This window comes from Cyrtonyx montezumae, unplaced genomic scaffold (genome assembly GCF_038088225.1).
Source record: "Cyrtonyx montezumae isolate F1298 unplaced genomic scaffold, pur_monq_1.0 scaffold_2, whole genome shotgun sequence".
Taxonomy (NCBI): Eukaryota; Metazoa; Chordata; class Aves; order Galliformes; family Odontophoridae; genus Cyrtonyx; species Cyrtonyx montezumae.
In genome coordinates, this window is record NW_027071936.1 from 14,754,547 (window position 1) to 14,778,339 (window position 23,793).

At 39.5% G+C, this 23,793-nt stretch overlaps 1 protein-coding gene across 1 annotated transcript in view; it reads right to left on the bottom strand.

The window, feature by feature from the left end:
- Positions 1 to 20,709: 20,709 nt before the first annotated feature.
- The window catches only part of SNCA (synuclein alpha), a 65,697-nt gene continuing 62,613 nt past the window's right edge, over positions 20,710 to 23,793 (bottom strand). The window contains exons 5-6 of the mRNA XM_065736067.1: positions 22,785 to 22,874; positions 20,710 to 21,331 (exon numbers count right to left, since the gene is read on the bottom strand). Of these exons, the coding sequence (XP_065592139.1) occupies positions 21,299 to 21,331; positions 22,785 to 22,874 (123 nt within the window). The 3' untranslated portion in view covers positions 20,710 to 21,298. The remainder of the gene's footprint in view (positions 21,332 to 22,784; positions 22,875 to 23,793) is intronic.

Genomic DNA, 23,793 nt, shown 5'->3' on the forward strand with positions numbered 1-23,793 from the left:
GGCAATACTTGTACATGCTCTCAGTTTAACCCACCCTAGTTACCCTGACATACTAGCCATGGAATAGAAGTCACCACAGAGCTGGCGATGTACAGCCATCGTGGGATTCAGAAAGGAAAACATACAGCAGATTGGTCCTTGCCCTTCTCAGCTTCATCCTCTTTTTGGCATCTGTGTCATTCTCTAGGGCTATTGCCACCATTGCCAACAATTTCTAGCTCCTGTATGGCACCTTTCATCTGTGGCTTCTGTAGAAGCGTTCCTGCCACATTCATTAAATACTTACGAGGCACTTACACTCTTCCTCCATCTCCCACCGAGTCTGGCACCCATAAATCTCCTCTTGCTCTCTTGACAGCCTGGTGGGCTAAGCCTTAGTTGCCTAAGCAGCAGCTGTGTCGTGAGAGTGCTTCACCGAAGAGCAGCAAACTAGTCTTTGTTTCAGAGAGGTATTTAAGATAGGGAATACCAGCCACACTCCTAACTAAAGGCAAGCTTTGGTCAGTTCACTGTCTAAAATAGCTACAGATAGGGAAAATCTCTCTATCACTTAAATAATTTTCTAGGATGATGTCAGTTAGTACAGGCAAGGGAGGGAAAATGATATTTGAGTCTAAACAGAGAACAAGGCTGGGCTGCTTTCGGAATCAAAAAACCAATTTAAAAACAAAAGAGATGATGCATACAGAGTGACAGCTCACCTTCTTCTGCAAGCTGAGTACTACTGCCCATCTCCTCTTTAATTTAACATCAAAGAAAGTTAAAAGCTCTGAAAACTCAGACCTCAGACTCTCAAAGCTGAGGCTGACTTTATACACGCCAGAGTAGGACCATGGGGAAACGGCTGAGGTGGCTGCAATACACACTGTGCTCACTTTCTCCGTACAACTTAGAAACCTAAGGAAGGATAATACACTCTTCCTTTGTTCAAGAACATCAGGGTTTTCTAGGGCTTTTACTCAGACAATAGCCTTCTTGATGATCATCCTGACCGCCTAACTCGCAATAACGCCTTGCACAGTTTAAAGCCATCTTTGAGCTTTTGTACTTAATTATGAAATGCAGAGAGGAAAACCAGAAGTACTATCCCTACATTAAAATGTTTCCTACAAGCCACTCATATAATTTAAAGAAAATGATTCAGAGAGACAGAGCTTTGTACACTAATCCTCGAGCTGTAGCTAATAGGCTGAGATTTACTAAGTGTTCTGTCTGCGTTTTTACTTGCTTATTATATCTCTACTTCATAACACTGTGGGGCTGAGAAGAGATTTCAGGGTGTTTCCTTCCAATTTCAGTAGAGTGAAAAAAATAGAGGATTCTATTAATAGTTTAATTGAACAGCTGGCTTTAATTAAATTGTAATTGTCTGTACTAAGAAGTTTGTAATATGTCATGTTTTAATACTACTTAATTGATTACATTCACTAGATGATTACCTTGAAGATGAACTCTCCTCCTACTTAAGTGCTTCATACTATTAGAAACAAATTTAAAATAGTTTGGGAAATAAAATTTGAAGTCTACTCCCCCATATAGTTCGCTTCCAGGATGACCCTGATGTTCTGGGTACATCCAAGTGTACTTTAAGTCTTTTCAGCAGATAAAACTTTTAATCTAACTCTTGAGCTTAGCAGACCTGCTTCTTCTGAATGCCTCAGCCAAATGGTTGCGTACACTCAAACCCAGCGGAAGGATACCTTAGCTTTCCACAAGCTGCTCAACAGCTGGATAGAATAGTCTATCTCATTGCTATATTTGACATGTTGAATAAAACTGTTCCCACTCATCATCCAGAACATAGACAGCAGAGGCTGCTGGACATACTCCGTAGAAAGACAGAGTAATAAATATGAATCAACTTCATTTTCACCCTTGTTTATATGACAAGATTAACTTGATTATAAACTTTCCGTATGTTACACATCCTCTTTAGGAACAACTTCAAACATTCCCCAATCCAACAGGGAACCTCTATGGAAGCACTGACGCTTCTTGCAAGGTTTCAGAATTCCCAATAAGGGCACACACCTAGGGTGCCCCAGAACCCTCCTCTGCCATTAGAGCACACGCTTGCTAGAGTATTTATTTGGTGGTTAGAGTTTTCTTCACAACGGCACACTTCACATTAGCTGTTGCTGAGTATTGGTATGGTGAAAATCACTTAAAACGGCATATGCACTGAAATGAGTCTGGACAATAGAAAGATGGTTCTGAAACATAGCAAAGACAGAAAATAAATGATCTGTTTGCTTTGTCGAAACTTCTCCTTGAAGTTAGTAATGAAAACACCCAAACTGAAGTGCTTATGAAGAAACACTGCAGATAATAACTCATGTTTAATTCCCAGAGTACACCTTTGGCTGTTCTCCTTGTTGCAGTAGCTGAAGAACAATATGACCAGGGTACTGATATGAAAGCTAACCAAAACCAGAGTTTGTACGGAAAGACAAGGAGCCTTAATGTGACACTGATACTGTCAAGCAGAACAAGGCAAATATTACAGAGAAGATTATGAATTTGAGAAGAAATCTCGGTCGGAAAAAGATGAATATAAAAGAGAACAAACAACACCGTAAATTGCAGCAGACTAAGAAAGAAAAGGAGTGTGTTTAATTAAAAATACTGCTTTTTCATGTAGAGAGCTGTATAAACACACACAGTCTGCCTAATCAAGGTTTACAAAGAGCTGGTAGCAGTGAGATAAAGAAAAAAACAAGGCAATGTGACACTTCTTGGTTTTTGTTCATTGCCCTCTACTTCATGTAGTGTTTTTTTTTTTTCCCCAGGCATTAAACAGCCTCACAGTAAATTGGATTATTCATTTAGGAATCATAAAACAATAGGATGGAGGTGAACCTAGTGATCTGAGTGTTTTATCACTGTTCGACACAGGAAGTTTTGCAGTGCTATTGCTACAAAACTCCATGATCTTGTTCTAAAGAACTGCAAATGCACTCACTGCTGAACAGAAAAGGGGAGGGGAAGGTACACTATACTTTGTTCCTGATCCTTGGGGGAGGAAGGGAGATAAACTTCCACTCTGTACAGTCAGATTCCAACAGACCTTTAAAGCCATTTTGAGGGCAAAAGCCTCACCTGAAGGGCTCCATCAGCTGTTAGAATTGACTTAGACAGACTTTAGCTCAGGGTGAGAGGATCCTCATGATAGAAAGCGTACTCGGACAGTTAATCAATTGGATGAGGGAAAAAAAGGATTAAACTCCAGAACCCAAAGTTGCACCTTTAGCATATCTCAGTGTAATTTCTCATGACACAGAAATTTGCCAAGAAATCTCAAGACTGAGGAGCATATCCATCAGTCAAGTGCTATTCCCTAATCTTGTACCTTTTCCATCTCTTTAATTGGTACGCCATTGATGCTGCAGCCAGTGTTCATACTTGAAATTTATAGATGCTGTTAGGCAGTGAAGATTTAGATTGTCTGCAGATCACAACATCTTTTCATTTTTCTTTAAATTTCAGACCGAGTTCTTATCAAAACCTCTTCTCTTTTCCACATGTACCATCTTCTTGGGGATAAACTAAAATGAAAAGACATAGTAATACAAATTTGTGTGATTTGATTCTCAAATGCAATCACAGCAACTCAGGGCTGAAGAGATGGAGCAAAACAAACGGTTTAAGTACGAAAACTTCTTACAATTTATACACACACATAAAAAAAAAGACATGAAGGAAAGAAGCTTTGTGACCTCTGTTCAGTCAGCAGTCAAAGAGATTCTGATGATTCTGTATTTTTGGTATATTATGCAAATCAGTACTGATCCAGTGACAACAGTGGTCGGAAAAGTCCAGTGGCAACAGGATCAGTAGACAACACAAAGCTGTGAATACAGCTCTTATTCTTATGCTATCATTGCATAAATAGGAAGTTTAAATTTTAACTCTTTGGTAACCAGAAGACAGTTTCTAAGATATATACACTTTCATCTGCTACTTTGCAAAGTATCTTTAAATGCAAGTGAGCTGTACACATAATTTTTTCCTCCAAGACCAGATACTGCTAATCCTACATCTTTTTTTTTCCACAACTGACAGACAGTCAAAGATGCAATTGATGCCATCAGCACTGTTTTAATGAAAACATTCATGAGAATCTACTCTTTGTTTAATAGAGAAACTGCATGACTGCAGCGTAGCCTACATAGTTCTTGTTCAAGCGCTCATTTTATCTTGGCAGCAAATTAGTTAAGATGAAACAGATGAAAACTAGCTCACACAAATAGATTTGGCCTGACAGGATGACAGATTCCAAGAGCACGGTTTTTTTGAGAGAACAGTAATTGAAGTCACAATGTGATATTTTGGATATCACAGTATCTTGAAATTAATGGAACATATTAGATGTGGTTAAACTCATGTTTTTCTCCAGTGATCCAGAAGTACTTACAAAAATTTCGTTGATCAAACTTACAGATGAGAATATGGGTACAATGAATACATCGTGAGAGAAAAGCAGTCAACAAACAATCTGAGAAACCGTTCCTAGCTGTGACATTTTCTTCCTAAAAGTCTGCAGTGCAAAGTAGCACATCTACATGCACTGAAGACAGTACAAGCTTAGAAGATGGTGGTCTGCACTCCGGAGCAGCAGCTCAGGGAAGACTCTGCATGATATTTAGCTACTCCACACTGCGAGCACAGTGTCACTATAAAGAAAACAGATTCCCTGCAGTAGAAAGAGGAGCATATGCTAGAGACACTGAGATCGGTGTTACATATTCCTTCGCAGAGAAAAAGTGCAGAAAAGACTTTCCTCAGTGATCCAGGAGACAAAGAATACACCTAGCTCTTGAAATAAATAAGGGGACTGTGTTTACTGAGTGTCAAAATGAAGACTGAAAGGTGATGCAATAACGAGATACAAGCACCTCTGGGAAGAGAAACAAGGATTTCCTGAAATGCTCTTCACCCTACCAAGGAAAGGTGTAACCTGAATTACACAACGGAAGCTAATGCCTGAGAAAATCAAACTGAAAGTACTAATCTTCATTGTGACAGTCATAAATGAAATAAATCTATTAATGAAAGCAATTGATTCTGCAGCTCTGAATGCCTTCATCAAAACTGTGTGCTCTGTGGGAACATAAATGAACCAAGTAGAGCACTAACGATGGCTAGAATGGCATCATAGCCTGAGCACTGGCCAAGGTAATGCAAAAAGGACTCTCCCCATGGTCCAGGCACTGAGAAGAGTGCGAGTCTCCTGGAGCAGGAGCCATACTTACACCTGCTAGTGATGGACAAGGGCACAGCTTGGCTTTTCTCCTCTGACTCGGACCCTGCCCACATTACCCTGTCAGCAGCACTCACTGAGGAAGAACTTAAGAAACCAGAGTTGTGGTCCCACATTCTCTCTGCCTGTTCAGGTCCTCATGTCCCTGATACATAAAACAAAGGGAAAATGGTTGAATGCTCACTCTGCTAGTTCTGTACCCTCCAAGGGGCATCTCTGCTGCTCTGGTGTCTCAGGTCTAAGAGATACCCAGAGCTGCCATTCAATTACAGGAGCCTAAACACTCTGTTATGTCTCCAGTGCTTCATAAACACAGAACAAAGGGTAGCAGCAATTAGCTCTGGAAATTAAAGATGATCAATAAATTAGATGTCAGCCTACTTGTAGGTGGAAACAAGCATTCTCACGTTACCACTTATCTGCAGTATTCACGTGTAAAAGGGATGTAAAAAGGGATGCTGTGTAATGCCTATCAAGCACCTTGCTCTAGTGCTCATCTGTGACAGTGAATTTATCAGGGGCAGCTCTGTGTCACATTCACCCGAAATAAAACTTTGAGATGCCTTACGCCATCTCCCCTAACTAACACCCATGAGGGGCAAGCACAAAGTTGGGCACAGTCCTTCCTGAGCCAACATGGAGGACCTTTAAGGTTGGAAGGCCCTGCTGGAGATGGCTGAACCCGGAGCTCACTACTTCCAGATATCCACAGGAGAACATCCCTTCTCCACAAAGGACATCTGATTCCTTGAGATATCCCAAATATGACAGGTTAAGAACAGTGATATAGCAGTACACAAACCAGTCACACATGTTTCATAACTCCTGAACTTCTGAGCAGGTGACAGATCTAAACGCATCAGTACTGATGCCTGACATTTGCCCTTCAATGGACTCCACCAGACTCACGCTTATGCAAAGCCAAATCCAGATCTAAGCCAGGAATGAGCTGATGAGCTGAACTGAAGCCTTTAAACATGCATGTCATATTGCCCCATTTCTCACAGTCTGAAGCGAGAAACACCTTAACTAGCCAGTACCTAAATCACCATTGTCAGTAGTGTTTCTGTAGGTAGATAGCAGCAATGCTTACAGTCAGGTAAGCACTACACTCTTCCAAGGGAGATGTCTCCATGCTCTGTAACAATTCCCTTTTCTTAGAGACCCGCTGAGCATTCATTCTTTCCTGAAAGGGATATAACTCTCAGCTCCTGCAGAAAAGCTCTATAGCTATGATTACGCATGACATTTATTACACAAAATTAATTGATCTTCAATAAATGAAACCAGAAAGCTTTCTCCTCTGCTGTGCACAGGGATGAGCACAATGTCCCTTCCATTTCCCATTATTATGATAGGACAGCACTTGATAACGCAGGTTTGTCTTAAAGTACTGTAAAAATAAGCATCTGCCACTCACTGATTCCTGTTAACAATGCAACACCTGGCTCTCCAAAAATGCTAACTGAAATAAACACAGGCAGTAAATAAATATAGATGTAACTTACCAATCCAATATTCTAGTGGAGATATTGGAAAGAATTTGAGGCAGAAAACATGTATTTATGACTGCACAGCACTGAGAACATTAGAGTTTCAAATACCGATTAGGCTGAAACTTTTACACGCTGCCACCTTGTGATCAATAACATTATCAACAGGGTTGACAATGTTATTAATTGCATGGATGAGCAACAGCTGAACATGTGCTGCTTGGACACACGACATCAAGGGACCACTTGCCAGACACAACACAGAGAAGTCACGGGCCACAGGATGGGAGAAGCATTCTTGTTCACCCCATTCTGACCTGAGTCAACTACAGACTGGCTTAAGGTAGAAAGCCTGAAGCTGAATATCCTTTTCAACACCCACTGTCACATTCACAACCGCAGTTGTGACTGCGTTATCTGGCTCCTTACCAGACCCAAGTTGCACAGTGTAACTGCAAGAGCACCGCTCTCGTGGCTCAGGAGGGCGGGGCTGTGATCCATTTCAAAGCAAACGTAATCTAGTGAAAAATGACAGCCCACAGTAGAAAAGGGTGGGCCAGAACCCTTCAAACAACATGTGACACAACACAGTAGTTTATTACTACACAATTTAGTAGTTGGGTAGAGATAGTGATAGGAGGATGGTTGGACTAGATGATCTTATAGGTCCTTTCCAACCTTATGAACTTATGAACTTATGAACTTATGAACAGCACAAGCAGGTAGCTTAATTGCTCCGTATTTAAGGTGCTTAGCTAAATACCTACACGAGTGTTCTTAGGCCACATGTGCGCCCACTTGGTCAACATACCATAACAGAAAAAATAACGAAGGAAACAAGACTAAAATTAGTTATGAAAATAAATAGGTTTCCTTCAAATAAGGGAAGAAAAATGTTCTGCTTGGTAAAAAAGCAAAACACTGCTACTTTAGTATTTGTGCTGATTTTTATCGTGGCTGATAACACATTCAGCAGTATAACTAAAAAGGGAATTGGAAGAAAAAATGAAGTAGGAAAAGCAAAGGTAAGCGTCATACCACAACATGATGGAAAACACAGTAAAGACAGTGGAGCAATAAAATCTTTTGTTGGAGCGAGAATATGATCAAATTCAACAACCGTAGGTGCAAAAATAAAAGAATCTGCTTACCTCCAGAAAGCCTCAGGTACACAGAGAACTCCTATAAGATACGTTGCCTTCACTGCCAGCACTTAAGTGAAGTCTGGTAAGGCGTAGATCCTGGCTCCATCCCTTTTGTCACTTAGGTACATTGCATGCACCTGAGCTCTCCTGGGTTGGTCCTATCTTGCCCCCAGCTGTTCAGTCACTATTTCAAGCTGTGACTAAGCATTTCCACTACAGAGAGTAAGTATATTTATTGTTTTAAAATCTTTTAAAAACACCAGTTTGCTGTCTTGATAGAAACTGTGTCCTACCGCTTCTGGATTGAAAATGAACACTGTCATCTATATCAAGATAAACAATTTAAGTAATTAAGAAGCGCTGCCCCGCACTAAAGATTTATATACCATCAAGGCAGAGACGGATCTGCGAGAGTAAAATGTTCTGCAGGCTTTCTTTTGTCACTGTGTTACCATTCGTTAACTTCAAATCAGGTCAGGCAGAACTGTGCCTATGCTTCATTGTTACCTAGAGGAAGGTGACAGCTTCCGCCAGGACACAAGGCTTTTGAAACTCTATGGCTTACTGAGGCACCCTCTGACCAAAGGATAGAAGTTGGCTTTACTTTTGTGTGTGAGAGTCCAGCCTAACCAGAATAGCCATGATCTTTAACTATCCCGACTATTATCAGGAGAAGACCTTGAGGGGCCTGCTTTGAGACGCGTGCTATTTGTCAGGTAGTCTAAGATATCAACCAGGCAGTCTTGAGAGATCACAGTGATTTTGTGAGTGTGTGTGGTGTGTGTGTGTGTGTGTGTGTGTTTAACACAAACTTCACCATAACAGCTGAGTGCTTTCAGACCTCAGCCTAGAAAGTAAAAAAAAACTTAGAATAAGGTTAAAAGAAAATGGAGCTTTGTGCAAGACAGTGCTATAGAGCTTGCAAAAGGATTTTGGGACAACTGAAATGGAAAGCTGTGGGTGAGAGCAATTGTCCTGCAAGGATATTTTCAAGGATTTATAGAAGAAAACATTATTAATTTTCACAGTGCTTATTGTCTCGTATGTGGTTGAGGAAATCATTGAATCCTTAGTCTCTCTCTTTTCAAGAGTGGGAGGCAGGAGCTGAACTATTACCTCTGCCCAACTTTTTGTCGCTCGTCATTCTTGGGACAGAAGAATGAGAAACCCCATAGCTCATGGCATCACATCTTCTAGCCTGTCCAAACACAGGTTTTGTGTGCTCCTTGTGTTTCACGTGTGAGAGGATGTCAGGACCCTGCTGCTGCAGATACTGAATCCTTAATGACAATCCTGCGCACTGAACAAGGCAGGAAGAAGCTGCTGTTACCCTTGCTTCACAGCTTGCATTGGCAAACACTGATGGAGGAGGTATTTTAAGTCCGGTGCTCCAAAATACAAGCCTTTATTTCACTGTTTTCCTTATGAGTAGTTTTCTCAAGGTACTGACAGAACAGAATAATAACTAGCCTGCCGTAAGGCAGGAGAACGCAAAGACTTCACGGGGGCGATCTTTCTGAATGAGATGGAGGTCAGCCTGAAAATAAGACACACATTCAATTGAAGTATGAATGACTGACTATGCATTCATACAAAGGATGCAAAGCAAAAACAAAAACAAACCAACTTTTCTTTCTTTTTTCCTTTCTATTTTTTTTCACCCCAAAGCCTTGTCTGGCTTTGAAATCTTTGTATACAGATTCATATATAGTCTTTATACCTTTTGTTAATAGGATTTCAAATTTTTTTCTGTTCCTTTATTATTTGTCATCCCCTCAGGAACAGATAGCTATTACCTTCTCAGCAGTTACCAAGATTTTGATGGGAGTTTTCTATAGATCCAACCTTCTGATTAATTGCAGTCTCTCATCACCTGAGTTCAAAGTGTATCTGAAAACAGTCTTAGATTGTCTGCCTCTGTGAATAGGAGCAGAATTAATCATTTTGCAGATAAACTTAATAGAAAGGCGCTGGGTAGGCTCAGGAAATGATGGAGTTATTTGAGGAAGGAAATGAGCTGATGGGAACAAAAGTGTTTTCCTTCCCTTTCCCCACAAAGCAGTCCATCTCCAGAGAAGCTTGTTTTCATCTTCTGACAGACACCTGCTTTGGCACTTCTTGGGGGTTGCCTCACAGAGGGTCATTCAGATGCACTTGTACCTCAGGGACGTTTTCAGATTTCTGTTTGTACTGTTCTTGCAGCTACTGGAAATTTCCTAATGTGTATCATGAGCTATCTTCCAGCAGAAGGGATTAATGTTTTACACACAGGAAACATTCTAGTGGTTTCGAAGGCATTATTTTTCTTGTGCTAACGTGCTCTTGTGATGGCTTTGCCTTAGAACTATAGCTGGGACTCTCATTTTGTCATTTTTTTCTGCATCGATATGCCACATCTTTTCACCAAAGTCATCTCTATTCTGTCTGAACCGTAGGCAGTACACCTCCTTTGAATACACTTCATCGTTTCTTAAAGACACATTTTCCCAGCATTTTACACGAGCTCTCGGTCTTGTCCCGTGCAGAAGCACAGTACACACAGACAAGAGCTGTGCTGTCCACCAGGCGAGCAGCTGAATTTTAGAAGCAGATGCCTAATGAATTGCATCTCTCTCCATTCCCATTCCAGTTGTGGTTTTTACTTATTATTATTATTATTTTTTTCCCTAGTGGACAGTATACAGAAATACATTAATATTAATTTAAACCTTGCAGGTTATGGAAGCTTCTCAGAAGACTGAAGCCTTATATAAGCAAAAAAGCCTCAGACAGCTAGAAAAAAATTTCACAACAGATAGAAAAAAAATGTTATTAAAAGCAACATACAATTTTCCATTTAGAAATAACACCATTAATTCTTCATCCTGCCTGTCATCTCCCCTCTAGGGACACTCCACCACTTCACCTTGAGCTTGCAGCTATGCCTGAAATGCAAAGAGAGGATTATAAGAGTAAGACTGCAACAGTTACTTGGAGTAAATTGAACACTCTATTCAATCTGTTGCATTACAGAGTCTGGTGTGTATTTAAACGACATCAGGTCCCTTGAAAAATTCCACGTTGTACAGAATAGCGGCCAGCATATCTGTTTCTCTTTTTATCACTCTGAATTTTATTTGTATTTAAGGGTCACTGACAATGAATATTTTTTTACTCAGGACCTAACAATCAAGTGCTCTGTGGGGGTGATTACTGAACACAAATCAAAACATTATCCTTGGTATTTCCTATAGTTTCCTATAGTGGTAGATTTGCAGATTTATGGATATATGACATTCTATATGTAATGTCTGTGTGTGTATATATATATATCCACATAGATACATATATATATGTATAGATAACTGTCCAGTAGACATGGAAGTATAATTGTACATGTGGGTAGAGAGTTTTAATTTTAGCCATCTTTAAACTATCAGATCAGTGTATAAGAGTCATGATAAACCTTAAAATTATCCTTAATAATCTTAACGGACTTGTTTCGCTAAGAAAAGTCATGCATTTCCAATATAACAGAAGCCGAGCATCATAAACTGCTGCCAGAGGAGAAAGGAAGTAACGAAGAAAATAACATTTTTAAGAAAAAATGTGATTGGAAAAGAATGATGAGCTTAAAAATGCTATTGTTCCAGCCATTTCAATTGACTAAAATGTCTGATTGTTTTAGGGAAAATGACACTGGGGGAAAAGAGATCTGGAAAGAAGGAAAATCAGCAGCCAAGATAGAACTATCTCAGCTGAAGACAGAAGTAGAGAGGTCAAGCCAGTGCTTTGAGTGGCAGGCTATACTGAATACAGTCTTTATTTGGAAAGCTAACTTACCGTTGATACTTGGTAGGCAGTTTTCCAGTAGTTGGACTCATCGGCTAACTCTGTTTCTAATATTTTCAGGATTCTGCAAAGATGCATTTGAGGCAGTAAGACAGCCAGCACAAGAGTCTCTGTCTCCATGACACAGTGCTTGTCAGATTCTGCAGCAGCTCAGGAATCCCAGCCCTCCATTTGACTGGCTCAGCACAGTAGCTAGGATTGAAGCCCAGAGCTAACAGCAGTTTATCCACTGACCGTGTGCGGTGATGGAGAAACCTCAGGAAGTCTGAATTTTCTGTCTGAACAAGTAAGTGAGGCTTACTTTTATTTATCTTTAGAATTTAAACTTTGATACAACCACGTTAATATGCTTGAAAAGAACCAGACCAGGCTGGAAACAATATAGTAACCAGAAATATGTACAAGGGCTATAAAAAACTGAAGTCCTCCACCATGTTTTGTGGACTTGATTCCAGCAAAGAGGCATGAGGGAACTGGGTAACAATGTGAAACCAGCGCTGACAAGCAAAAAGTCAAAAGTTGAGTTATTTTACTAAGTAAGAGCACAATTTACACTTGAGAAATCAAATACTTCCTCAGCAAATCTTCTGTTGTTCTAGGATTAAAAGCAAAATTTGTATCACAATCTTTCAGCACTCTCTTCTCTCTCCACCTAGAAATAAACTCATTAGCCAAAATTGGGAATGATGATAAAAATGTACAGAAGGATAAGAGAACATTGCTACTCCCTTAAGCACAGACTATCTCCAGAATTCCCCAGATGCTATGGAAAAAATAATGAATTTCATGGAGGCAATAAGAATATGGAGATAATTAAACTCAAAATCGTTTTCCATCGTGATGCCATTGTAACAGCCTCCCCACAGGAAAATAAAGGAATATCCATGTATGGGGGAAGAAAGTTGTATTCCTCTCAGGACCAGGTATAAGTGATATGTTCTCTGCTTTAATGTTTCTAGGCAGCAAAGAGACTCCACCCAAGCTACTGCAAAGCTAGAAACATTCTGGTAGCACCACTCTCCACTCACTAAGCAGTTTTGTGTTGACAAAGCCCTTTTTTGTACTTCAGGAGTTTTCCCCCACAAGACAGAGGAGTATAAGGACATCCCAATATTTTGGGTCTGTGCAAAAGGATTATTACAGTTCTGCAGAAAACGATTTTATTGAGCTGGTTCCTTCCTGTAGCTTTTGCAGAACGAGCAAGAAAACCTGCTCAGTCAGAATCAGCAGAAATCTGACAGTGTGGAAAGAGCAGGAAACTGCTGGGAGGTGGCTGAGCCCCAAGGGACAATGTCAGAAAATGAGTGTGCTGTAACCATGCATGCCAGGGTATGTTTTAAAGACCATTTGTTTTTATTTTATATTCTATTATTAACAAGTCACCTAAGACTTTAATACTGTACACAAAGTCTCTGTTGAGAAGTCTTCACAGATGAAACACTTTCAAGCAACAGCAACCCTTCCTGCAGTTATCATCAAGCCACCAGCCGTGTTTGCCAAAGTGAATGTTGCCTTAAAAAGCTCCTGTCAAGACAGTTAAGGTGAATTTGGTAGCAAGATCTTCCTGGATTAAGTTTGTAAAAAATTCAATAATCTGTCAGCAGCTCTGTAGAAGTGTGAAGTCTCACGTACCCTTTTTTAATTGGCTTTAATTAATAGCACTTTCAGTAGGTGGAGCTTTACAGCGTAGCATTTCAGCTTTGTTCCTGTGTTGCCTGCAACTTTATGCCAGGGCCACCTTCTGCCACGTCTTCCCTACCTTCTTGTCTTCTCAGGGCATCTTTCCTTCCTTTCAGTCATCGGTTTTCCTCGGTCAAGAACCTGCCCTCCCTATTCTGCCCAAATAGCTCTCAAAGCCTCTGCTGTGCTGGCCCTTGGCTTCTTCGATTGTGCTCATTTCTGTAGTTACTTGTGTCTCTGAAGGGAAATGTCCTGAGTCTCGCACAGGGAACAAATACATTAACACCTGTCCCTTGAGAAATATGATCTGATACAATTCTGATGCACAACTGAGAAGTACTTCATGCTATTTATGATTTTTAATTAAAGCTTGCAAGATGTTAACCAAAAGATTTATATTTTTGTACGGTAACTAGAGCAAGCTAGCTGATTTTTTTTTTCACAATGTTTACATTTTCTTTGCATCTGGGCCAAATTGTCGGCAAAGGAGATTAAAAGCAAAAAGAAAAAAACCCTCACTTTTCTGGTCATCACAAAAACAATCAATTGGCATTTTTAAAACTCTTTAAGGGGCACATTCAACATTCCAATTTGTCAATGCAATTCATGTAAAGGTACATACTCAAAACAACTGAAAAAGTGATCCAGAATGCAAAAAAGCTGCTTTCCATCTCTCATCCATCAACAAACTCAAACCTGCATCCCCACTCACTTGAATTTATCTTCAATTTTCATACAGTCCCTAATGGAAAATACAGCTTAAGTCCAAATAGAAGACTGACTATTTGTACAAGATGCCTTTCACTCATCTGCAGGGAAGGAACCACAAAGCCTTAGTTTCTACAAGAAGCTTCCTGCCTTTTGTCCCTTCACAAAGCTCTGTCCCAGGACCCAAGAGCTTTGTGAACAGGAAGATGAGCTGGGCTTCTAATTCACGCAGTACTGAATCATACAGTCTTCTGTTACAGATACTGGTAAGTTTCAATAACTCCCTCATTAGGAGAACTGCTTGCCAATAGGAGACAAGAGGTGCTTGACCTATTTATGTAGCTGGGAATAAAGGTGCACCTTGAAGTGTTGCCTCAACCTAAGTTTTTATATCTTGGCTCTGTGCAAATACCCTGAAGCCTACAGGAGCTGATCACGGCATGGGAAACCTTGGCTTGTAGAAATGTCTTTTTACGGATGAGGAAGTTATCAGCTTGCAGTCTCTATTTTGCATTCCCAAAATACCTGCTGTTAACATTCATCCTCCGCTAAGAATATCAAAGCATTGCAAGACAGAAGAAAAATTCTTCAGTGCCTTCATATATTTAACAATTTCCAGACTTAGGGTCTTTATAACAAAGCATTTGTAGATAAGAAAAGACAGAAAATTCCAACTAGGTGAATATATATCTGCGCAGAATTTCAGAAGAGCGCATCTGGAGCAGAGAGGGAGACAGGAGGGAGACAGAACTTGTGAAAAGAAAAACCCCTGATAGATGAGTTGCGTGTCAAAATCTGTCAGCAGTGTGACTCATTTGTACTGTAATAAATTACTCCTTTTCCTAGGCTTGAATCTTCCCACTGTTTCACTACAGCGCTGCACGAAATAAGCCAGTGCGGATCACCCCACTGCAGGAATGCCATGTCCGGTTAATCATTAGCAATATGATTTTAGAAATGGCTGGAGAAGGAGGGAGCAATGCACAAATAAATAACTGTTAAACAAATAGATAAAAAGAAGCAGCTGGTGGATTAGAGAAGAATGGCATAGCATAATTGCAGTATGCATCCATGTTTCCATTAAAATGACATTCAAGAGCCAAGTAGTCCAATGTGAGTGTGATGTGGAAGAGACTCATTGAAACTCAGGAGCTGATGCAAGAAATGTCTTTCACTAATATGAGATAAAGGCTTATGATACACTTAGTGTTAAATACGTGTTTTCAAAGCTGCTTCAATAGAGTGTGCCTCTTTTTTTCCATTCGGGCAGGTGTTGTTTTCCATCTGAGTTACAGACAACATGTGACAAAAGGATCATGTCTGCTAATCAACATTAATTTAGAAAGTCAAGCACAGCCTCTTTGGTGTGATTACACAGAGCACTGAGCAAGCATCTAAGAGACTGACCTCCTCTCAAATATAACAAAAAACAAGAAAATCAGGCTAGTCATCTTCCTTGCACTGACCTGTATCAGACATAAAAAATTACATGTTTTCTAGTACCCACATAAATATGCTACTTTAGTAGAGGTGAAGTGTTTCAGGTGGCAGCATGATTATCCTGTCTTCACAAGAATGTGCTCAGACAAATGGTTATATCTGTAACCCTGATATTTGTGTTTCTGTGTCCAGCAGCACATGACCTTAAGTCTTGACCTGGAAATTCCCCAGACTCATTAAACTCTGCATCAGCTGTGTGAGACATTTCATTTTGAGTATGCATACGTGACAAATAAAGCAGGAAATGTGAGGCAGGAAGAGCAGCAACAGAGCAGGGTTGAGCAGGCAATGCACTTCAGATGCAGTGCTTCATCTCCACTGCCTCTGGTTTACTGGGAACTAATCTTATGCAGTTTTACTGCTAGGTATCAGGGGAAAAATAAACGGTATACAATCAGTTAGTGAATCATTCATTCCAAAAGATCTTGGACCTAATCAGATTCTCTGCTCCTCAACTGCTGAACCTAGTGGTAAGTGACGTTTACAGAAAGATAAGTAGGCATGTTGGTGCTATCAATCAGGTGATTTTAAGTTCTTACCAAGAGGTACCTATTCAAAAACTGCCCAGAGTAGGTAAATTTTACAGTACATTTATGCAAGTTGTTGAAAGGTGATGTTGGTGCTTAAGATAGCCTTCCTAACAGAATTGGAATTTGGGAAGCTCTTTGTCTAAAATAACAGCAATGACAAATATACAGAGCCAGTATTTGTTCTGATAGGGAGGATAGGCCTAAATACTTCTGTCCAGATATTAAGGCAGGCAGCCGTAAATCTGATTCTTACTGCACAGAAGAAATACTGCCAGATGTTGGACGTGTATGTGGTGCTAGATGTAATAAGAACAGTCTCACAAATTTCCAGCCCTATTTAAATCCCTCATCACATTGAGTGAATTTTGCCAAAACCTCGCTGAGCAGAGAAAAACCTAAGTTGATAAATATTGTTGGAAATCTTTCTATTTTCTTTCTGTTCTGAAATCTTCTAGCTTTATATCTCTAAACTTTATCATAAATGCGTTTCTTCCTCAGCTCTTATATCGAAAAGGGCCAGTATATATTTTATTTAGGACCAGTGGAATCACAGTAGTTTTTAGCAATTTGCTCATAGAAGCTTAGGATGGGGACCCTGACCTTACTGTGACATCCTAACACACTGAGCACCATCTTGTCCTGGTACTTGATGCTTCAATGCAAAACGTACCCTCCTGTTCACCTGCTCTGTCACCAGCAAGTACAACAAAGACAAACATGAGTGCCACATATAGAGATAGCACAGTTACAAGAGCATTGTATGGAGAGCCATACACTCTGTCAGATATCTTTCTTGAACCTGATATTGGGCTCCTGGCCCAATGTAAGGCCCGTAGGTGTTCTTGTAGCAGAGACAATAAATAATCAAGCCTGAAGTACCAGGAATTTAACGGATATTTAACTACTATGACACTGAGATCTGAAATAAGCTGCAGTCCTGATGTGATTTTACAGTCTCATCAGAAAACAGATAAATAACAGTAGCGAGTTGGCCAATAAACTGTACTTGACAGTCACAAACACTTTCTCCATAAATAACATTATTAAAAGTGGGAGTGAAAGCACACAGCTAGGTGAACACGGGTGAGTGCCAAGAGGAAAGCGTTAGGTCTCTCTGCTTCAGTAATCTTTTCTCAAGCAATAGATAAAGCCTTGCATACCCATAAAGACTGCAGGAAACTCCCTCGGAAAGATAGTAGTCCCATTTTCAATCTGACTACCTGAGGCACCTGTGCCTGAAAGCATTATAAAACCCCACACTATTTTTTATCATTTGCTTCTGGACCAAGATGCAAAGAAGAACAGCAGCCAGAGACTTTCATGCCTTTTTTGTTTCTCTGCCTTCCCGATGCAGCTAGAGGGTCTCTCTAATTCAGTACTTGCCATGTCTTTGGATAACAATCTCTGGAGCATCCTGAAGAGGACAGGAGCTGTGGTCTTTCAGCTACGTAGAGAGAGGGTCAAAGAGCAAAGCTCAACTCTCCAGACATACTAGACATACTGATAGGAATAAGATTTCCTACTAAAATTGACAGCTGGCTACAGGGATAAGGTACAACTGAATCCTTTGAAAATTAAGCAGATGATCGTAAGGAAAGAAAAAAGTGGGACTGGTGAATAGAGGAAAAGAACAGAAGTTAAGAAAGAAAGCCATATTTCCCTGAAGTTTCCTGCTCACAACAGCATTCTTCTTGTTAAATCCCTTAAATTAGCCACTAGAAACAAGTGCTCTGGCTTCTTGCAAACAGGTCTCCAATGATACAGCTCAAATAAACACAGTTGTGTTTCTCAGCTGTTCACTCGATGCAAATATTCATAGAAAATGCCTAAAATCCACTTCCATGCCTCTACTGGAGGAAGCATTTTCAAAGCTTTTCTTCTAATGTAGAAGAAATCTCATCTGACCTAGTTTCCTACCCTGTTTGTTACCTCTTGGCTGTCTCATCTGAGGTCCACCTGCTGTTTCTCCATCTGTCAGTCTATTTTAGACCAGATGAACCTTCTGAGTTACACATTAAATGTCAGGCAGGCTTGAGAAAAGTTGTTTATGTCTGCTTTTAAGCAGATTGTATTTTCCATTAAAAATGCAGCATGAAGAAACTAAAAGCTAAGATCTCATTTGTTTTTGGTTAACGTGACTCAAAAACAAGCCTGCTTACATGAAAGCTGATTCTATTTGTTCAGAACTGTGGACATCCATACACAATGTAAATCAATGGAAATACTCCCTTTGTTTTCAGGGAGTTAGTGATCAGAACACTGGATTATCAGTTCCACTGTGTAGCACCAATCTGACAAAAAGGTGCGGTACGATCAATGCTCCTGGAAACCTTCAAAAGGAAAGATTTCAAGGCTTATCTCCCTAAAGAGCATAGAAAAATAATGGCAAATTAATCCCAGGGCTGGATCTAAGGATGTGGTAAAGCATCCATGATAAGTCTAAGGATGTTGTAAAGCATCCATGATAGGAAGCTTTAATGTACTTCGGATCGAGTCTTACATTTAACTGAGAATTGAAGCTTTTTCAGACTTTATGTGTAGGTAGAATCCTCTACCTATCTTCTGTTGTGCTCTTGGGGGAATTTCATGCATGCTCAAGTCCCCAAGTTCTTGGAGAGAGTAGTCTCTCCCCTGATCTTGGAGCTGATGGACCATCTAGCCATGCCAGATGATTCCCTAAGAGAATGACAAAGTCCAGAGTGCCCAAGATATGAAACCTAGGATGAGGTTCTTGAAAAGAAGCAGACGTGATACTTCTCCTTGAATGTAAGACACTGTAGATTACCTTGTCTACAACTGTCTTGAAAAATATATGATCTCCTCACAGCAGGGGAGGAGAGCATTTCTTGCCCTATTCCTCATGCAAACTTAACAACTTGAATGTCATTATACCGAAAGCATGTAGCACAAATATTAACACTATGATTTAGAGTAATAAAAACATAACTAGGAGTGTTTAATTAGTAGCCATCATAAGACCAATTAAGGTTGTCAAAATAAAGAAGAAACAGAATGTGCATTTTCCCCTGGAGAACTGGGGCATGGTGGGACTCATTATTAACTCACAGTTTGAGAACAGAAGACTGTTTTCAGTTAGTGATAAAATCTAGGCTCCTACAGAAAAATGAGCTCAGAGGTATATTTCACTTTGGTAGACAATACTTAAGCAAATATTATCACAATACAGTTGAAGCACTTTTCAAGACCCAAGGCCCTTTAAAAAAAAAATACACCAACAGCTATTTAGTTCAGCTCTAGCATCGTACATATTTTTGACATTTGAAACCACACGGCACCATTCATCTCACTGCAGGAAATAAGACAAAGTGTTATTTATTTTACCTGGAAAGGATTGTTGGACAGCCCCTTAAGGAATCTAATTAAAACACAGCTTGTTACCAGAGCAGTGTATCACACTGTGCCACCACAGCAACCAGGATCCCATGGACCATCTGGGTCATCTGAGGGCGTGTTGGCAAGAGGCATGAGAACTACACCAAACGCTTATGATCCATTTTGAAGGAACAACCTGAAAACTCCGAATAACTTGCTAACGTTAGCCTATGAAAGAAAATAATCCCTACATGCTCAGAAAATTGTCCTGTCTCAGGAGTCAGTTTATTCTTATTACTCTTTTTTAAGACATACTGCTTCCCAGAGCTTATTTAAGAAGCGTTATGACTTAATTTGCAGCATCTAAGCAACAAAGCAGTTTGACTTGTTAATAGAGGAACGATACAGTTGAAGCAGTTGAAACCTTGTGGAGATGAACATCAGAACTACATTTCATATTCTATTTTTATTGTCTGCTGCAGTACACCAGGCATTTGACCATTACCAGTGTGGCAGCTCTGTTACTGTTTTGGTGGCCAAGACTCTGCTACCTCACTGGGGAAAAAAAACAAGCAACACTGCATCACTGAGTTTATCTTCAAAATTCCTTCCCATAGAATAGAAAGACCCTTTAACAATAATAGTAATAATAAAAGCGTGATCATACACTGAATGCCATCCTGAAATTTACTTACCGTGGAAGCAATCAACAGATTTGCACCTGAGAGATTAAGAAAGATTTTTAACAATCAGTATGTCCAGGTCAAGAGATTGTTCTGACACATGGTGAAGAAGACAGCAAACTGGCAATGGTTTGTTGCAGATCGTCAAGGAAAGGTTCTGCAAAAGACCAGAGGGCTCTGGTCTTCATTATGCAATTTATCTATTCATGAAAATATCCACAAATTGTTTGAGACGATCATGGAGATCGTAACAGTTTTTAAACAACAGTTTGATTGAAACTCTTTTGAAAACAAACATTTTCCCCAGAAAGACAGTCTTGGGACTTGAGGGTGACAATGGAAATTGAAACACCAGTTTTCAAAGCACTGTGAGACCAGTCCTGATACCCACATTCTTCATTCTGCTTTTAGTACAGAGCAGGCTTGTTTGTTCGGTTCTTTTGTTCCCCCAGTTCCTGCTCAGGAAGCCACGCGACCTGAATTCTTCAGTGCGTGCTCTTGGAGAGAAAATAAGCTGTTATAAATAACGGCTCCCCTAGAAGTTCATTTTTAACAGGTTACATTTTATTTGCTTCAGTCGAACACTGTTATTTACAGACACAAGTTAATAAAACACATCACAAAACAATAAAATTTCAACAGTTAATATTTATAGGTGCATAGTTCATGCTCAGTTACTTTTTTATATATATAATACATACACATTTACATAAAGCTTTCACAATAAGTCTTTTCTGCACAGAAATAATAGTCATAGGAAACAAATAAAAATTGTATCATAAACAATATCAAATTACTGACAGCCTATCAACAAAACATGTACAGAGTTAGAAATAAGCAGTAGACACTTAGGTGTTTTTATTTAGTATTTTGTTTTTAACTTTTAAAAGTGAAGCCACAATATCCACAGCACAACAATGACCCTGCCAACCAGCTTCCATTTCAGCAGGAGGGAAATGCTGAAACAAAGTGGATGCAGTCACAGATACTCCAATCATTGCTGATGGAAGACTTCAAAATACACTGTAAAAACTGTAAAAAAATTTTACGACCGGGCACATTGGAACTCAGCACTTGTACAGGATGGGACGTCTTTGTTAGAAGATTTCAGGAGAATAAAGGAAGAAAAGATTTCTCATGCTTCAGGTTCATAATCTTGATACTCTTCCTAAGAAGGAAAGCAGAAATCAGTGTACTATTTCAGATAAACACATCCCAACATATATAACTTGCACCGTTTGCCCTAGTCACAGTCAATGCAGTGAAAAAACATTACACATCTGCACGTGACGAGGACCTTGTCATGTATTTACTGCTTTGTCCCATTTCCCAGATATTTTGCCAAGTGTGGTGTTAACAAAAGAATAAGCTTTTACATCGATTATCATACCATTCAGTTAACACAGACTCACAGAAATGAATTTGTGACTAATTCCCAGCAGACGTGATGATACCGGGAAGAAAGGAAAACAAAACACCTTTCATCTGTGTGTGAAGTCTACCTACACTGTTCTTTATCTGATTTTTTTTTAAAATTATAACTATTTATTTATTATTATTATTTTTGAGTTCCATTCATGTGTGTGGAAGCAAGCTGCTACATTTAAGCCTGGATCCAGCAAAAAAGTTAGACATGTTCTTCAACGATAAAGGTCACGAATATTTGAAAGCATATAACTGGCTCTTCAGTCTGCTTATGCTGAGTTAAATGAATCTCTTTTTGAAGGACCAGGAGAGCAAGGTGTTTTAGAGAGGACCATTGTACATCTCTTTATGCCTTATGTGGTCTACTGAAACACTAGAGGCACTTAAATCTTATTTCTGTGCTCAACTGCTAACATACATTTTTCAGGCTCGTTATCTGTATGACTACAAGACTCGATTCAGCACACTCAGAACTACAAAATGATTACTTCTGGTCCCGGTTGACACAGCCAGAATTTCACGAGATGACCCATATCAACTCACTTAGGACAGGAGGAGGAGAACCTTTGAACAGCACACCAGGTGCTGCAGATACTCTGGAAACCTGAAGAGCAATCTAAAATTGTATGTTCTTTTAAGTCTTCCACTGAATCAAGTTCTAGATGTCTAACGCTTCTGATTTTCAGCCTGATTATCTGCACTACAGTAAAACTGCCATTCCCAGTGTTGATGCATCACAGTATCAGATACTGCTGAAAAATTTTTGAGTGTAAAACCCCCAATAATTTACTCCTATACTTGCATTAACCTGGAAGTGTAATAATTACAATCATGTTTTGCAAAGCATGATGCAGAGAAATACATTAAATGCCCAACCTATAAAAAGAATCTATGAAGACGTAGAAGTCTTTTCCCACATTCGTTATCTAACACAAGAAAAAGTTACTGTTGATTACTCAGAGCGAAGCATGCATGTTTTCAAAAAATGACAGTATTTTCTCATTCAACTTCAAGAAATTGATTTTTTTTTCTTTCCCAAGCACTGTACCTCGGGGAGATTTTGGCCAGACTTATTTCTCCTTTGACCCTATAGCTCACAGTATCAGCCTGCGCCACACTAAATGCAACTCCAGCATTCACTACCTTGCCTTTTCCCTTCTCCTGTGGCCATTAACAGCAAATATCACAAGATTTACCTCTGGAGGCATTTCATAAGCCTCATTCTCAGGATCCACAGGAACATCAGCATTATTCACCATTCCTTCCTGCAGGAAACCTTCTTCATTCTACATTTAAAACAAGGAGAGAAAAAAAATGAAGTGTCAGATCAATGCTTGCCTTCTCATTTATTTCAACATTTATTTGGTGAATACTGAATGTAAAGGCATCCAGAAGCAAGAGCAGACCAAAAGGAACTGGGTAAGATACAAGATACAGAAATGAAACCGCAGTTCTATTATATATTTTGTTACAGTCAGATAACTCACTCTCCTACACCTTTATTTCATTTTACAGTTTTTACCCTTCTTACATTATATTTAAAAGTGGCCAAAGGCAGGAGAACTATTATAATTATATCGCAGGTTGTTTTTTTTTTCCTGCAGTTTTAGAACTTAACCATGTTGGAAAACATTTCTCACTTAATGAGTCATATTTTAATATTCTTTATTATGTCGAGCATCACCTTATATATACGACATATGACACTATCTGACATACAGCTTCTTACACTCTTCTCTAGAGATGTGCTATTAACTGTTAAAGCACTTCTATTTCATATGGAAATTTTTATAAGAGCTCCTCAGAATTAATGGCATTACCAACGTGTAGGTTTTATTCACCAATTTAATCCTATGTGTTTTGCTAGAAATATACCTGCCATTTACCTTCTGAAACACACATCCTTGAGAAAGAAAAAAAAAAGGTGGTGTTACTTTTTTCTTTTCTTTTTCCCCTGTAGCAGTTGTTAATGCAGAAGCTCACAGAGAGAAATTAAAAGTTTTACCAGAACAAAGACTTATGGAGTTAGTCCTAAGCAAATGGATATGAAAACCAGCTCAGTAGAACAATTCTGACTCCAATTTATACCAGTTGCCAATCTAGACTGAAATGTGCTAAAAAAAACCCTTAAAACTCAGGAAGAAATTTTTCATTAAAAAAAACCCAAACAAACAGTTCTGCAGACTAGTAGCGTGGAAAGGAATA